The sequence below is a fragment of the Rattus norvegicus genome, chromosome 3, assembly GCF_036323735.1.
Source record: "Rattus norvegicus strain BN/NHsdMcwi chromosome 3, GRCr8, whole genome shotgun sequence".
NCBI classification, from domain to species: Eukaryota; Metazoa; Chordata; class Mammalia; order Rodentia; family Muridae; genus Rattus; species Rattus norvegicus.
Genome location: NC_086021.1, coordinates 153,938,038 through 153,956,338, shown reverse-complemented (window position 1 = coordinate 153,956,338; position 18,301 = coordinate 153,938,038). Strand labels below are relative to the sequence as shown.

The 18,301-nt window shown below is 45.1% G+C and overlaps 1 protein-coding gene and 1 pseudogene across 8 annotated transcripts in view; one reads left to right on the top strand and one right to left on the bottom strand.

Annotated features, from left to right (window-relative positions):
• Cfap61 (cilia and flagella associated protein 61) overlaps positions 1-18,301 on the bottom strand; it is a 278,920-nt gene that overhangs the window by 130,253 nt on the left and 130,366 nt on the right. For all 8 annotated transcript variants that reach the window (XM_008762285.4, XM_008762286.3, XM_063285003.1 and 5 more), the window contains one exon: positions 61-188. In XM_008762285.4, the coding sequence (XP_008760507.2) occupies positions 61-188 (128 nt within the window). The remainder of the gene's footprint in view (positions 1-60; positions 189-18,301) is intronic.
• Eif4a1-ps3 (eukaryotic translation initiation factor 4A1, pseudogene 3) lies at positions 8,806-9,487 on the top strand (annotated as a pseudogene).

Sequence of the window (18,301 nt, the reverse complement as noted above, 5' to 3'; positions counted from 1 at the left end):
AAGAATTTTTATTTCTCAAAAATAAACAGCCAAATGACCAAACAGAGCAAAAGAACTCACCAAAACACCAAAGTCTCTAGGAATGAAATTCCGACGCTGGATGCGCCAACCACAACAATTCTGGCGTTGACAGTGACCTTCGGCTCTAACGTTAGTTTTCTGTTGGTGTGGTTCAAGGCGTAACTCGCCTGCCAGGAAACAAAGAGAAAGAAAAACCTGAGGAAAAGGTAGCTGAGTCAGTGACCCAGATGAACGATTATAAGGCGTTATTAAACCAACCCCCTGCAGGAAATCAAGCCCCAATAACAGCCGGGCAATGGTCATGGAAAAGTAGACTCGAGTGTTTTTGGAAATGAATCCAGGAAGGAACGGCTCAGTGGTAAACAGCACTTGCTGTGCATCCAGAGGACTGTGGTTCAGCTGTCGGCCACATCTGGGGCTCAAGGCCTCCTCTCACTCCAGTTCCAGGCAATCAGTCCTCTTCTGGCTTCCACAGGAGCCTGCTGGCATGTGGTGCACATAAACTCACAGGCATGCACATACATTAAAAATAAATAAGTATTTGAGAAATGTTAGGCTCTGTCACACACAAAAGATTGATTTGAATGTTTTTGTCTAATTGATAGTTTATTAAGACCAACAGTCCTTAGTGATAGAGATGGTGATGTAAATAATCCTACAAGACCAGCTATTTGGTGGGAATTGTAGTCCTCTGTCTTTCCTTACGTCCAGAATTTTGAATGAAATTAAATTTCATTACTCAAAGCCAAGGACTATTCCCTGGTAGCTTTCATATCATTTAACAGAGTCTGCACTCTGTAGTCAGTAGATCCTTGATAGTATTTGTTGAATGACAAACATTTGCTGAATGATGAAAGTTTGCTAAATACTAAGGGCCATTCAGTCTTCAGAAGCCCCAGTATCGGGGAGACTCTAAGAAGCACAGACAGTAACTGTGGTCCCTTTAAAATCCATATTTGCAAAAGTGACGCAGATAACATACCTGGTTGGTTTATCCTGAAGGGGCTGGACAATAACAAAAAGTCTTTACAGAGAGGGCGTGTGTGTCAGGTAAGATGGATGTGTAATCCTTGAAAGAAAATTAGGCAACACACTGAAAGTCATGGGTTCTAGTTTTAATGCAGCACACACTTTTATTTGTGATTTGGTGATACTTGGTACCATGTGTCTAGAGAATTATAATCACCACTGACTTCTCCTAAGAAACAATGGAAGCCAGCACCAGGTGAATAGCTATATCAACACTAAATGAGCAGTAATACATCCTTTGGGTCAGAAGCTCACATCCCAGCAGGCAAAATCCACTTTTCATCTTCTCAAAATCCCAAGCTCCCAGGAGTTAGGAATCTGGTAGGTTGATGGCGATCACTTTAAACCCTATTCAGTGCCTTGGGTGTCATGACCTTAGGTTTCTCCATTCACTAACATCCAAGATGGGGATGATCCCCCTGTGCAGTTCTAGTCAGCCTAGCAATATGGAAATTTGTGTATATATATGTATACATATACATATATTTACACATATATTTTAATATATACACATATATTTTAAAGGGAGTTGGAAGCATTCAGGCTCTCCATAGTTAATATCGCTAGTGCCTCCCAGCATGTTTTGTTCCCCACCCCCAACTTTAAATTGACACTATGGATTTTGGAAGAGACTGGGCCCACATCCATCTTTAAAAAGGGTCTAATGAACACTAATCTTAACCCACACTCTACAATTGGCCCAGTATAAACATGTGACCTGAGTTGGCCCAATCAGAGTGAAGCCAGGCCTGTTGTATGACTTAGGAGGTCAGAAGCATTCCTGCTTCCTACACAGCCCGAGATGCAGATGGGTGGCTGGGAATGGCAAAGTCATCCTAAAGAACACCAACCATCCTGGATTGGAACTTCAGAGGACCACAGAGAACCAGGACAGAAAGGATTTTCAACTGCTTCCTGAAGTCCACGTTACCTTTGGATTCCTCAGTGGCATACACAATGAGTATCAGTCCCACATCACCGCCGTGGTGCTTTGTAACAAACCATTCCAAAATACACTAGCTTAAAACTGTCACTCGTTCTCTCTTATAACACTGTGGGTGAGCAAGAAGTGTGCTGATCTAAGTCTGGTTCAGCTATGCTGTCACCATCATGAAGATTCCTCAGTGGCAGATTTCTGATCAGCCTTGTCTGGCTTTCTGAGCACACACACACACACACACACACACACACACACACACACACACACACACAGAGAGAGAGAGAGAGAGGATAGATGATAGATAGATAGATTAGTTAGATAGAAAGACAGACACATACATACATACATACATACATACATACATACATACATACATACATACATAGTAAGAAAGAAAAAGATAGATCGATCTCCTTTCACTGAAAAGTTATATAATCCTAACTCTGCCTTACTTAATGATTAGCCTACTACATTAAACATATAATCCAGGTTGGCCTAATCAGAGTGAAGCCCAGAGTTGTGTGGCCCCACAGGTGGAGTTGTGAACCCAAAATGGCTACCTTATTCTCTGCCCCCGACACCCTACTTCTGATAAGACACAGCTGGGGCTTATTCCCAGAGTAGCAGTGGTGTGAGTGTGAGAAGGGCAGGTGAAAGTCAGGGATGCTTCCTGTTTCCAGGCCAAACAAATCATATGCTGGAGCCCAACCCTTAGCTGGGTAAAGTTACTCATGTCTGATGGAAGGACATTAGGTTCTAACAGCAAAGGCACAGCCTAGGGACCAGCGGCAGGTGAGAATGACCAAGCTCACTGCCTTCCTCCATCACTCAGGTGAGAATGACCAAGCTCACTGCCTTCCTCCATCACTCAGGTGAGAATGACCAAGCTCACTGCCTTCCTCCATCACTCAGGTGAGAATGACCAAGCTCACTGCCTTCCTCCATCACTCAGGTGAGAATGACCAAGCTCACTGCCTTCCTCCATCACTCAGGTGAGAATGACCAAGCTCACTGCCTTCCTCCATCACTCAGGTGAGAATGACCAAGCTCACTGCCTTCCTCCATCACTCAGGTGAGAATGACCAAGCTCACTGCCTTCCTCCATCATTCAGTTGCATACGCAGCCGAAAACTTCCTAGGTTGAGACATTTCCTATTCAAAAGTGCAATTCTTGAAATAAGCATCAGTTAGGCAAGACATCAAGTTCACCCTGGTTTGGGTGGGTGGTCCGGGATTCCACGCTCACTGGCCTACTGTACTCAGCTTAATTTCTGAGACAAACAAGCTACAGGTCTGCTTAGCTAGTCTTGGGTTGAGTGGTTGAGGGAAGTGAAGGTAGGAAGTGCCAAGCCATCTCTCCTTGCAGGTCTAATTAACAGATTTAAAACGCAAGCATCTTGACAGAGGTCAAAAGCCAAGCTTCCTTCCATTAGCAGGTAGGCTCAGATATTCGCTTCAGCATCCCATCCGTGGGAAGTGTAAACTGGCACCAAACCATAGGCAGTAATGAAATTCCCTGGTAAAGAATTAGACATCACTCATGAACAGGCTCCAGTATCACAGATACAAAGGCAGACTGAGCCGAGCAGAATGGCTTTTGTTTCCCCACACAATAGCCTTAACACCAACAGCTGCCAGGCCTCAGAAATCACCTTTGTAACTGCTAAATATGCAGAGTGGCTCTGGGGTGTCAAAAGTTACTGATCAGTACCAGGTAGGGGCCTGGTCTCAGGAGACTGAGCGTGTATCACAATGTTGCTCCTGTAAATGCAATTTTGTCTCCAGGTTTTGATTAAAAACACACTTGTTGTCAGATAGAATTAAGGCTCCTGAAGCAAAGGGGTGGAAGGGGTGGTGAAGCTATCTTTTAAAAATTTGTAGATGCAATTATAAATGCCTTGAGATTTTTCTCTCATCCAAGCCTCCTTTGGTGACAAGTGACAAGCTGGTGAGCTGTGCTGCTTCTTCCTTTAAAGGATCTGTTTTCCCTGTAAGCGAGAAGCAGGGTGGTGCTTAGAATCTTTCCTTTATGTTTCTTCAAACTGTTACATCTGCATAGGGAATAAAATAGCTATGGTCAGGTAAGGTGGTGCCCATCTGTTAGCCAGTACACAGGAGCCTGAGGAAGGAAGACGCGAGCTCCAGGCAGGACTGGGCAACAGGGCTAGCCCCTTTCCCAAGAGAACCGAAAGAACCAGATAAGGAAGTCTTCTGAACCATGCCAGCTTGTGTGTTTTCACGATGAGCATCTACCCCACCCACCAAAAATGCCTCCTGAGTAAGAGATCCTTTGTGGGGCCCCACCACCTTAACAATAAAAGTCAGGTCCATGTCTTATCTACTGAGGCTGGTTTTGCTTTTTTTTTTTTAAATATAGTCTCATGTAGTAGTCCAGACTGGCTTCAAATTCACTATGTAGACAGATAAGGGTGATTTTGCAGTCCACCTGCCTGCACCTCCCAAGTGCTGGGATCGTGGGTGTGTGCCCAGCAGAGACATTTTTATGTAGTACTCAAGATAACTGAAGTCTATGTGCATGCTAGGCAAGCATCCTACCAGCTCAGCTACCCCACCCCACCCCGACAAACACAGAAAGTATGCGCGCCTTATGGTCTTTTTTGGGTTGGTTTGATCTTTTGTTTGTTTGTTTTTCAAGATAGGGTTTCCCTATGTAGTGCCATGGCTGCCCTGGAACTCACTCTGTGGGCAAGCTGAAATATTCCAATAATAAACAGAGGGACAGTGAGTTTATCATGTATGTAACACAGTGAAGGTATGGATAGGAAGTCACAGTCTTCTCTCTGCTTCATCCCACAATATTTCTCACCCTATTTTTCGAATGCTCCCTATTGAGTTAGAATCTTAGACAAAGGGATGGTTCCCACCGTTGGCATAACCACGTACGCCACCAGGAAGGACTAACCTTAGGTCATGATGTATTCAGTAAATGGTCTTTAAAATCACCATTGACTTTAGCAATGGCTTTAAAACATATACGTTAAGTTCCATCCCGGAAATAGAAAAAGAAGTAATAAGATGGGAACAGTTAAGATATTTCTGAGCTGAACTTGGAGGTGTGCGAAACACACACAGTCCTAGTAAGGTAGGAGCTGTGAAGGGCTGAGATAAGAAACTGGGAAGAGGATCACCATTTCCCATGAGTGTTGGAGCATAGCAGACTGGCTGTGAGCATGATAAGGTGGTAGTGGTAGTGGGGTGTGTGTGTGTGTATGTGTGTGTGTGTGTGTGTGTGTGTGTGTATCTGTAGGTGTGTGTTTTATAGTTCATGGCACATGTGTGGAAGTCAGAACACAACTTGCAGAAGTCTGTTCTTGTTCGCATTTAGGCTAAGCTCCGCCCCACAGTTACCTGGCAACAGCCAGGTGTGCCTGACTCACTAAAAAGGGGTTTCCTTGCCCCCTCCTCTCTCTCGCTTTCTGGCTCTTACTCTGTCCTCTTGCTCCTGTTCCCCCTCTCCCCCATCCCCCCCCTCGCTATCCATGTGCACATGGCCGGCCTCTACTCCTCCCCTCTCTCTACCTTTCTCTTTTTCTATGCCCTCGACTCCCCGCCCCATACCCTGAATAAACTCTATTCTACCTACTATGCCATCGTGTGGCTGGTCCCTCAGCGGGAAGGGAGGCCTCAGCATGGGCCCCGCAGAGGCACCCCCACACCATACCTTGTCTCCACCAAACATATTCCTGTCTCTCCTTATCTTTCTATAAAACACAACAGTTCTAATCTTCTCCCAGGTGGTAGTGGTAGTGGGGTGTGTGTGTGTGTGTGTGTGTGTGTGTGTGTGTGTGTGTGTGTGTATCTGTAGGTGTGTGTTTTATAGTTCATGGCACATGTGTGGAAGTCAGAACACAACTTGCAGAAGTCTGAGTTCTTCCTGAGCAGTCCAGGAAACTGAACATGGGTCATCGGGCTTGCTGGTAACTATAGGGCTCACAGGTCTTGTTTGCTTTCTTTCTTTCCTACCATGATCCGACCTAGATGTATTTGCTTGGTAAGGTTGGGATTTCTTCTGTTTGCTCTTGCATTGTCTGAACTCGCCCTTCTGGTCTCTACATCTTGGGTCACTAAGAAACTGATGAAAGAACAGATATTCTTAACTTTGCATTTCATAAGCTTCCCTCCATGTCTGTGGTGTTTGTGTGTGTAGTGGGGTGCTGGAGGGAGGGGAGGGGTGTGTGTGTGTGTGTGTGTGTGATTTGTGTATGGTATGTGAGTGTGTTTGTGATATGTTTTGTAATGATGCAGGAGGGGATACCTTAGTGGGCCCATGCTGAGGCCTCCCTCCTCCCCAGGTACCAGTCCTATGGTGGGCCTGGTATAAAAGGAGGTTTTATTACGGCATGAGAAGGGAGTTGAAGCAGAGAAAGGGAGTGAGAAGAGAAAGAAGGAAGAGACTGTCCAGGAACACATGGAGGGGGGAGAGGGGGGAAGTGAGGGGAGAGGGGACAGGCCAGTTCTTTTATAACAAGCCAGGCTTGTACCTGGCTGTTGCTTGGTAACTGTTGGGTGGAGCAAGGAGGAAATGCTAACTGTGTGTGTGTGTGTGTGTGTGTGTGTGTGTGTGTGTGTGTGTGTGCACGCATACATGCATGTGGTATTGGGGACAATGGTAAGATAGTAACTTCAGGTTTGCTTCCGTGGTTCCATCTCCCTTGTGAGGGTTTTGTTTTGTTTTGTTTTGTTTGTGCCAAGTTCTCTCACTGCTGCAAAGCTCACCCACTAAGTAGTCTAGGCTGGCTGGCAGTGAACCTCAGAGATCCACGAGTCTCTTGCTTCCCCAGCGTTGGGGTTATAACCACACAACACCAGGCTTGGCTGCTGTGTTTGTTTGTTTGTTTGGTTGGTTTTTTAAGATTTCTTTTGTTTATATAAATGAGTTTCGGCTTGCATGTATGCAGATGCGTGGCCAAACCGGGCATTATTTCCCCATAGAACAGGTGTTGCAGTTTGCCACGAACCACCATATTCCAGCCAGGGATCTAACTTGGTCCTCTGCAAGAGTAAACAGTGAGTGCTGTAAACTGCTGAAGCATCTCTAGGCAGTGCTTAGCTTTTTAGACATGGGTTCTGGGTTGCTCTTAGGGGCTGAAACAAGGCAAACACCTGACCAATGAAGTCATTTCCCCAGCCCTCTCTCAGGAGCCCTTTAAAGGAGCGAATGTTGGTGTCATCGTCATTGTTCAAAATCGTCCTGGTTGGCTCTCTTTCTAGTTACCAAAATGACTAAATCAATAACCTTGACTTTTTTAGTAATATTTAGGATTAATATTTTTTTCTGATAGAACGATGTTGCTGTGTATGTTCAGTGGAGCTTGTGTGGCAAGTCACAGGTGGTAATCAGCACGAAATACAGAGTTTTGAGTTTACTATATTTGCTACCTTTTCTATGTATATAAAATGTTGATCAAATACAATTTTTCTGGTAATATAGACCTGAATCCTGCTGTTCTGTTTAAGTTAGTTTCTTTATTGTATCTGAATTGAGTTATAACGATGATGAAACATTATTAAAACTCTATTTTATGAATAGATCCAGGCCACACATGATGGCTCGGCAATGGACTTGATGCTTAAGAAGCCTGAACCCACATAAAGGTGAGGGGACTGAACCCACCACACAGAGCTGTGGCATACATGCACCCACGCACATTAATAACAAGTAAAACTATTTTAAAAAGCTGGATCCAAAATCTGACGTTACTAATCTTACAACTAAGCCAGTGAACTAGAAAGCGGCTACAATAACTATAAGTATCAGCACATAACAGACACCAAGTGACAATGTCTTTCTTTCCAAGAGCATTTCTTTCATAGTTATGATCTGCCTTTGGGGACAGACTGGGCAGGCACCATCAGTGTAGCCAAGTTCTGGCCCTGGTTGAGGTCCTGAGCCTCTTTTCCTTAATTTGTTCCAGTGTGAAATGGAGCTAAATTACAGCCGGCTCTGCCCCCTCGGCAGGCAGACATGCAGACTACTGGATAAAGGAAGCCTATACGCACTTGGCGCTTTCCAGGCAGAGACGCAGCTCGAGGTAGAATCACACATCTCTCCAAGGCCATATGAAAAGAAAGGCAAATCTCCAAAAACACATCTTTAAAGAGCAAAACAATAAGCTCAGTTTCGGCTCACACCCATGTGCATGCAGCTTTTTGTTACAGAAAGCTTCCAAAGACTTCAAAGGGCCCTCGGTCCGCACACGAAATGGAGGACGCAGGGCTTCTAACCCATTAGGAGTAAAATGTCTGAAACCCTTAATAAGCCTGCTTTTGCTTTATATGTGTGATTATTCCCCCCTTGGGCTTCCTAGTTCTCTGGCTTCTCTTTGAGAAACCCTCTGTTTTCACAGAGTAAAAATCAAACAAACGATGACGGATTCACAGTGCCGCAAATGTCAGGGTGAGCTCTGAAGTTCAAAGTTCACCAGTGGGACCTCTTTAGGGCAAAGTATCACAGTCTTCACCCAGTAAACAAAAGGTGTGGTCATCACTGGAAGTGCCTTCCACAAACACAACACAACATGCAGCTTCACAAGGTCATCCGTGTTTTTTTAAAACCCAGAGGCTAACACCTCTGTCTGGTAGAGCATAGGAAGTCTGCATAGACACCGTTGTGGTTTTGAGTCTTATTTGATGACATATCCCCTTATTTTTTCTCTTGGGTAGGGGAGGTGGGGCTCCAAACAATTCTACCTTGTGGAGATTTCAGAAAGAAAAAATAAATAAAATCAAGTGGTTCCATTCATATCCTTTGAGGGAGAGTGACCCGGGGACACTCTTGGGCTTCCTGATCGACACTGGAAGAACATACGTGAAACTGGAGTGCATGGGTCAAGAATGGACGTCAATCATTGCAGGGTTTGCTCGCTGCCACTTCCCCTCCCCCATACCAGGGCACACTCAAAGATCCGCCAATTCTACATCAATGTGGAACGAGAGGAGTGGAAGCTCGACACATTGTGTGACTTGTATGAAACACTGACCATCACGTAGGCAGTAATCCTTATCAACACCAGAAGGAAGGTGGACTGGCTCGCTGAGAAGATGCATGCCCGGGATTTCACGGTTTCTGCCATGCATGGAGATATGGACCAAAAGGAACGAGACTGATCATGAGGGAGTTCCGGTCTGGCTCTAGCAGAGTATTAATTACCACTGACCTGTTGGCCAGAGGCATTGATGTGCAGCAGGTCTCCTTAGTCATCAATTAAGACCTTCCCACCAACAGGGAAAACTACGTCCACAGAAGCGGTCGAGGTGGTCGGTTTGGCCGGAAAGGTGTGGCTAGTAACATGGTGACAGAAGAAGACAAGAGGACTCTTCGAAACATTGAGACTTTCTACAACACCTCCATTGAAGAGATGCCCCTCAACGTTGCTGACCTCATTTGAGGGGCTGTCCTGCTACCTGGCCCTAGCCCAGGGTTCAGTCCTGGGGGCGGGGCTGAGGAACAGCTGGAGGGGGGAGGGAAGGGAGCCAAGGGACATCTTGTTTTTGTTTTTTTGTTTTGTTCTCTCTCTCTCTCTCTCTCTCTCTCTCTGAATAAATGTCACTTTTTGAGGCAAAAAAAAAAAAAAAAAAAAAAAAACAAACTATGAGGGTTGGAAAAACCAGCCTGGTACTGGCATATAACAGTATAACAGGCAACTAGACAGCAGAAGACAGAACCCAGAAATAAACCAATAGAGCTATGGCCACAGTGCTGCCTAGTTTTATGTCAACTTGACTTCAATTGGAAAAACATCCACACCAGATTGGCCTCTGAGCAATCCTGTGGTGTTTTTTGTTTTTTTGTTGTTTTTTTTTTTTATATTTACTGATGTTTGATGATAGGGCCAGCTCACAGTGAGCAGTACCACCCCCTGGGCTGATGATTCTATGAGATAGCAGGCTGAGTAAGTCATGGGGAGCAAGTCAGTAAGCAGCACTCCTCCATAGCCTCTGCATCAGCCCCTACCTCCAAGTTCCTGCCCCGTATGAGTTCCTGCCCTGACTTTCTGCAGTCATGGACTTAATGAGAAACTATGAGCTGAAATAAACCTTATCCTACCTAAAAAAAAAAAAAAAAAAAAAAAAAAAAATGGACGTCAGTCATTGCAGGGTTTGCTCGCTGCCACTTCCCCTCCCCCATACCAGGGCACACTCAAAGTGCTCGATGGATGCCTGACTAAAACTACATATGGGAGGAAGGATTTATCAGGACTCAGGGTTCAGAGTATTATGGTCTATTGTAGCAGGGAAACCATGGCATTGGGAACGGTTCCCTGCTGTGGCAGTGGGAGCTTGAGGTAGCTGGTTATACTGTAGAGAAAGTTTCAGCAAGGGTCTGGCCAAGCTGGAACCCAAGAAGCTCATCCTGCATGCATCCTCCAGTTAGGTCCCCCTCCTAAAATGACCCAACTTCCTACAACTCTCCCAGCTAGGGCCAAGTGTTCAGACCCATGAGACTGTGTGAGAACATTTTACATCCAATGCACAACATCCACTAGATATTCATGAAGTGAACCTAGCACTCGCTTTGCCGATGCAAAATATCAGTACCTTTACCATACCGTCCATTCCTTCACAATCTTCATGTTATTCTGGCACGAAGTGGGAGCTCAAGAGATTCTCGTGGTATTCTCATGAACTGTATGCATGTTACCTGGAGAAAGAAGGACGGCTCCTGTACCTGTTACAGTTATGCTCCGGATCATACAAGGCACAAACCTAACTGCAAATGGCCTAGAGAAGATGGAATGTGTCACTTATGCAGAGTGGAAATCTGAAAGGACGCAGCCCGGGGTTCTATGGAGGTAGAGCTATAAACTGACCAGAGGCATGGGTTTGTATCTGCACAACTTGCTCTCTTGTTGCTGATTTCCATCTACAAGTACAGTCCAGGTGGCTGCTGGAGATGCAGACATTATGTTCTCAACCCAGGCAGAAGAAGGAGAGAGAGAGAGAGAGAGAGAGAGAGAGAGAGAGAGAGAGAGACTCTCTTTAAGCAGCTGTCCCAGAGTTTCCATTCCAACAACGTCTCAGTAGCCCAAATAGGAGGAGACGTGTTCCCATAGTTCAACTCCCTATTACTTTGTATATGGCTGCCTCCGTATCACTAACAGTAGCAGAAGGGATGGGTGTAGAGGATAGGGTGTGGCCTGGCAACTGGAGCCTTTATCTAATGAGTCACTTGCATGTTTCCTCAGCCACTCCATCGGCCCCACCCCTTCCTGCACCTGTGCTTCCTACTTACCCACCGCCATTGTTGCTCCCACTTGATTTGTAACTGTCCTTCCTTTTAGGTTTCCTTATTGTTCTATTTATTTCATTTACATGTTTCTCTTGGTGTACAAAATAAGGGCTTGGTGACATTTTAATAGAAGTGTGTCATTGCTCGTATTCACCCTCCCAACCCCCTCCTTGCTCATCTCATTCTCCTCGCCCACAAGCCATCTCCCTCCATTTCATGTCATATAAATGTGTATGTGTATATATGTGTATGTGTGTGCATACATTTTCACACACGCACACCTAGGTTCCTTGTATGAGAGAGAACATACTTATACTTCCTTTTGCTCCTCTCGTTTCCTCTCTTGCTCTGCCTTCCCTTTAGGACCCCTCACCACCCCCATCTCTCCTCTATGTTTATATCCTATTTATGTAGACATCACATACATAGCTGGATTCCGTATGGAGAACATGTGATGGCGGACCTACTTCGCTTTGTTTAGTGGGAAGATCTCCAGTTCTACTCTAAGGATGTAATTTAGTTCTCCTTTGCACCTGAGTGAAGCTCCGCGCGTTTACACGCTGCATTTTCTTTATCCACTCCATCTGCGGGCGAGCATCTCGGCTGGCTGCATGTTTTGGTTGTTGTAAACGGTGTGGAGTAAACACGGATGTGTAAGTATCCCCATAGTGTGCCGACATGGATCCCTTTGGAGAGATGCCCAGGACGGCATAGCCGGATCATATGGCTGTTCTGTTTTCAGGTTTTTGAGGAGCCTCCCTGTTGATTTCCATAGTGACCGAATCGGCTTGCGCTCTCACCAGCAGTGACTTGGGGGTCCTCCTTCCTCTGAACCCTCACTGGCATCTGTTGTCCTCTGTTTTCTTGATGACAGCCATTCTGACTGGGATGAGGAAGTTTCAAAGAAGCTTGATTTTTGCATTCCCTCTGATGGCTAAGGCCGCACACACACACACACATATTTTTATTGGCCATTTCTGTTTCTGCTTTTAAAAACTGATTGCTCTATTCATTTGCTGATTTACTGATTGGATGATTTGTGGTCATTTTATATCAGAAAAGCACGTTTTGTAGGTTGAATGGAGTAATGGTGGTGGTCTCATCAGGTCAAGTTTACATATTTTTTCCGGGCTGGCATTCCTGAGATTGGCCCTTCAGCCATTCTCTCCTTGACAATCACAGTGGAACAGGCAGGCAGAGCAACATGGTAGTCTTTATCTGTTCAAGGGTGAGCTTGCTTTTGCCACGTCACAAGAGTTGTAGGCTACGTAGACAGTACTTTGAGCTTAGCTGCTCCTGATAATGTCTTCCAGAGGAATATAGCATAATTCGGCATTGGAATAAACAATTGTTTTATCCCCATAAAGGCCAGAAACTAAACAGCAGTAGACAAGTTTGCTATCAATGAGGTGAATATCGCTTAGTGGAGAAATGGCGGCCATTCCGTATTTTCTTGTGGTGTAATATTGAGTGTGGTTTTAGGAGCAAAATAAAACTACGTGAAGCCATGTTATACTTTCTTACTGAAATTCATATAGAATATTCTCCCCATGACCCCACAAAAAAAAAAATAAGTGCTCTTGAAGAGAACATAAGCCTCCCTTCTAAGAAGAGATGAGAGGAATTTCAAAGCAATGGCTTGCATAACTGATACATGTGCTGTTCTGGATTTTCACTCAGACATTGTGTCATGGTTTAATTGGCCACATTTTTTTCCTGAATTGTATATGAAATAAATTTGTATCTTGAAAATGATGTCTTAGACTTGATATGATTAGGGGGTTGCTTCACTTACTAACCAAATAGCATCCTGAGCAAGTAAGTCATGTAGCTGTTAAAAACACGACGATTTTATACAATACGCAGACGGTGGCAAAGGGGCGTCACTGCTAACTTCTAGGCACTGTTCCAAACCATTAACCCCAGTGTACAGCACATTAGAATCCATGTCAAGACAAACCTGAGCAGCTCTAGGTTCTGACCCTCCTGCTACAAACAGGGTCAAGGGTCAAAGGTGTAGCAATGTCCTGAGCCTGCACAACACTTCCATAGAATCCTGTCTGTGGAGAATTTGATCCTGGGATCTCTGATCTTACGATCACCGATGTCAACCACAAACTGGAGAAATGGCTTCTCTGGAGCAAGCACAGGGCAAAAGGCAGCAGTGAGGTTAATCCATGGCAGAGAAACGTTCTACAAAACCCAGTGTTCAGCTTGCATCATTCTAAGAGTGCGACCTGTATAGTTCAAACGGATCTCATTTTAATTTATTTCTCACAAGACACTATAATGAAACCATTTTTTAGCTGCCTCCCGTCTCCGTGCGTGTGTAAGTACACACCTGCCACAGCACATGTGTAGAAGTCAGAGGACAGCTTACAGTCTGTTCCACCACATGGGCTCTGGGGGTTGACTGAACTCAGGCCCCCAGGCTCATCGAGAGTCTTTACCTGCTGAACCACACCACCTGCTTCTTGGTACATCCCTTAAAAAACAAAACCTTGCTGACTTAGCATGTGACTATGTATTCATTCTCAAATCCATATGCCTATGGGACAGCTCCTCACATTAGCACATCAAACAAGAATTCTACCTCCGAAGTCAGAAACAGCTGCAGAAAATACTGCAGAAGTGACTGCAGCATTCTTCCTATTAACCTGCGCGCTCCCGAAAGAATGACACTTGCATACGGGTAGATAGGAGTAAAGCTTTCCACTCCGTAAAAAACTCGTTAGAATCGGGGGCTGGGGGGACAACAACAAAAAAACCCCACCCGCTCTGCCTCTTCAAGCCTCACCCCCTTCCCTTTCTCTCACACCCAATGCTTGACTCCAAACACACGCAGTTTCCACCATATCAAGAAACTTTCCAGTAGCAGTTGAGTGACCTCCGGTTCAGTTCAGTTCCTGGATTTCGGCTCCCCAGGCCTGCTCCCAGGGGCACCTTCATTGCTAATCACAAGTCGTTTGTTGCCTGTGCTTCTGACCAACTAACTGTCCGTAAGTTAGAGATTCCCATGACCCTTCCTCAGTGGCTCAGAGAACTCAAGAGAAACAGCTGACTTACCAGGCCATGAGTTTATCATAAAAGGGTAGAACCCAGACCTGGCCAGTCACATTGAGCATGACAAGGGTCACGAGGCTTCCACATGCCCTCCAGGTGTGCTACATTCCCAGTATCTCCACATGGAGGTTCTCTAAAACCTTTGACTTGGGTTCCTATGGCTGCTTCATCAGGTAGTCATGGCTGATTAAACCACTGGCTGTTGGTGTCTGCCATCACTCTCCAGCCCTTCTTGTTTCCAAGGTGGTTGTGAATGGGCCTGAAATTAGTCTCTTCAAAGTTACTACCCTTATAGGGTTAGAGGCAACGTTTTCTCATCTTAATGGGAGTTAGCTATCATCTCTCAGCTGGTTTTTTCAGAGGTTGGAACTTTTAAACAAGCAACCTAGGGCTTAGTTTGGTAATTTGGACTTTTAAAAATAAGTAACTCCATTTGGGGCCTGGTTTTATCATTGCTAGCAACAAAGCCAGTCTAACTTGTCGGTAGGAACCGTAAGTACATAAGAATGTGGGCTGCTTATGTGGCCATGTGGAGAGCCTCTTCATAGATCACGTGGTTAGCTCAAAGCTTAACGCACCAGCTAACTACAACAGCTGCATGTAGTGGGCGCTGGTCTAAGAGCTGAGGTGTAAATGAGGCATAGTCATTGCCTTAAAGAGGACACAGGCAAGCAAATAGGATGCAGTGTCTGTGAGAGGGGCAGTGTATGGGGAAGCTACTGCTGTGTGATGAATGTATTGAAAATGCACAGGATTAAAGGAACACGTGTTCATTTAGCTCCTGGGACTGGGGGTCAGTAGAGTAGGTGGGACTGTGCTCCAGGATGCAGGTCTGGACTCAGCTGGGAAGCCCTGGAATCAGCTGGCCCAAGACAGTAGGAAAAGTCAGGGAAGGATTCCCAGAGAAAGTGACAGCTGAGCTGGATTTGCAAAAATCAACAGAGTATCTCCGGGCAGACAAAGGAGAGAACTAACTAATGGCGGGGGCGGGGATGGGGGGAGCCAGAGCGAGGCTGAACAGAACATGCAGGTCAGTCAGGCTCTATGCATAGGTTCACAGACTAGGTCTCGGAAGGCAGAACGGGCATGCCCGGAAATATAGGACGCAACCGTGGGAGGAGACAAGAAAAGGACCAGGGGTTAAGGAAGAAGCGGGAAGGGTGGCTGAGGGCCAACCGTATGCGCTTCACTACCTCCCGTTAGCCAGTATTATTTGGCACATCTCTGAACCCAGAGTGAAATGAAAACTCTATTCCTGCAGAGAATAAGCTGTTTGGTGCACACTGGGCAAGTGGCCCTGCACTGCTGGGGTTCAGCCCCTGGGCATCTGCTACAAAGTGACAGCTCTGGAAAACAGCCCTTATTCTGAGACTTTCTGTACCAGTGAGTGCCGTTTCTAGGTATAGTTTGGTTTTGCTTTGAATTTTTTTCTCTTCCTGCTTCTTTAGTTTTGCTCCTGGGTACGTTTCAGCGCACACATGTCCAGTGAACTGACTAACACACGTGACTGCTTTTAGGGGTCTAGTGGGTGCCTCTGTGCACAATGCTCTTTTTTTACCCGGCCTCGGTATTTCTGTTGACGTCCAACTGTATCTCCAATTCCCTCTCAAGAAATTAGGGTTCCTCCTTTTATCCCAGTGTGAACAACGGTTTGCATTCTCTTTCACACGACTTTAAAATTCTGCATACCAAAAGGCTCACTCGGGCTATTGTACAAGCAATGTACAATGGGTGTCTCGAAAGAATAGGCTTTTCTGAACATTCCTACAGAGTAAGCTAAGGCCACAAATGAAGTTCAAAGGAATTTGGTCAGAATCAATGGAACTGCCTCTTGGTCCAAGTGGAGGACTTGGAGGGAGGAATAAAACAAATCCACCTTCTTTTTAAATTGAAATGAAAAGGGGCCGGCAGGCAGCTAAGCAGAAACCACAGCAGGAAGGAAGGCGGGGACACAATAAATGGGAGTGGCTCTTGTGAACAAAAGTGAGAGATGCTTCTCAACAGAAGGTGGCAGGCCGATTCGGCTGGCCAGATATTTCACATCAGGTCAGGCAAGAGAAGGATTTCAGTCCCCAGCACGAAAGCAACTGCTTTAAAAATTCCCACCTGTTTCCTCTTTGAATTAATTTCCTGACGATTTTGACATTATTTAAGTGCCACCGGTTGCCTGCTCCCAGTAGAAACTCCCCTCCCCCAAAAGTTAAGTGTTTGGTATACCCCAAGTTTTGAAAACAAAACCAAACAGTGAGAACAATATTCTATAATTAATTAGCACAAAGGCTTCCCTGTGCCTAGATGTCCTGATGGGAACTGGATTGCTGCTCTGGAGGGTAAAAGCTATGCTGGCAGGTGTGACTTCCGGGAAGCCTCACATCAGAAACACAAAACAAACACAAACCCTTAGGAAAATTCCTCCTTTTGCTCAAACACAAACTTTTCTTCCTAAAATCCTTTGGAATGGCTGACAGGAGGGAGAGGAGGACCGTTGCGCGCCATAATTAACACCCGATCACCGTTAACATCTCACTTGGGTTGGTGTAAAGAGAGGTCACGTACTTTTAATTTCTCACACGCATGTCAGTGGTAAACAGTCCCAGCATTCGTGTTAATGACACCATCTGGCGAGTCCGCTAACTGTGTAGCCTTCAGCTTCCAAACAAGATGTAATGTCAGCAACACATGAAACCCACTGACATTTACAGTAAGGAAATTTATTATCAGCCACTGGTTTCATCTAAATGTGTTTGCATGACTGCTGGGGGGGCTTTAAAACCGTCACCTTTGCCAGGCGAGCAAAGTAAGGTGCAATAAATAATGGATTTTAAGCCATGCATGCACTACCAAATCATTAAACATTTATCGAGCAGGCGCAGTAGCATCTTGAGCAACAGTTACCACTTGAAAAATTAATGTTGCTTTTGAGGGTTGAATGGGAGCCATTCAGTCTAAGTGCTAACAGTTTTTGTTTCGGTATAGAAGATAAGGATTCCCCAAAATTTCTATTTTTTTTTTTTGGTCGAACATGACTATGTATATGCAAATAGCTCTTTAAAAATAATTTTGCCTTGAAGAACAGTCACTTTGTGCTCTTTTGTTAAGTAGTCAACATGGTAGCTGAAATGTTTCATGAAAAGAAAATAATTGTTTAAACCTTTTTTCAATACCATAAGTGGCAGAAGAAAGGTTCTTTAGGGATTAAATGGTATGCTTCCCTTTAAAAACCTTAATGAATTCATCAGTTATGGTTGCAATTAGACGACTTAAATTTTGGATTAAGGAAACGAATATAAAGTCAAAGCAACAAAATCTCTTGAGTAACTGAGCTGCATTTGTTCCCCAATCCTCTCCTTTAGAAATATGTCCTCAAACATGCCAGTAATTTTCTTTTATATGTTTGTCTTATGAGTATCCGTTGCTTTGAGTTAATAATGAAAAAAATACAGATAGAAGGCGGGTGGTTACTGTCTCTTTTGAGGATTTGGCAAAGAATAATAGTGTTTGATTGAATGGAACAAAGAGAGGCGTTGGTGGGAACTTTGCTTGCTCGATGGACACGTTGGAAGGTGGAGAAGCCAGCGCTGCCCTGGAGAACTTCTCCCTTTAGCTGGTAAAGCTCAGGGGCACATTGAAGATGGGGCTCTAGAATAAAATCTCAAATTGTCACCTAGAGAGAGGACATGGGGTGAGCCCTACTGTGAGCCTGAAGCACTGCCTTGCGGGGGAGGCAGGGGTGGGTGGGTAGGAGACAGAGAGTTCTGGGTTCAAATTAAGAAATGACTGACTAGGAGACTTATATCCTGCCTTGTAAGGGCTTGATGTTTTGATGAGTGATGTTACTCTAAAAGCCTGTATAATTTTATTGGAGTGAAACTCATGGAGTCTTCTCTCCTCTTTCCTTTCACCTATCAGAAACACTCTGAAAGGCAGACCCTACCCTCACCTCCCAGGGAAAGTCAGAGAAAGATGTTCTTGTAAACCCAGCAGGAAATTGGAATCTC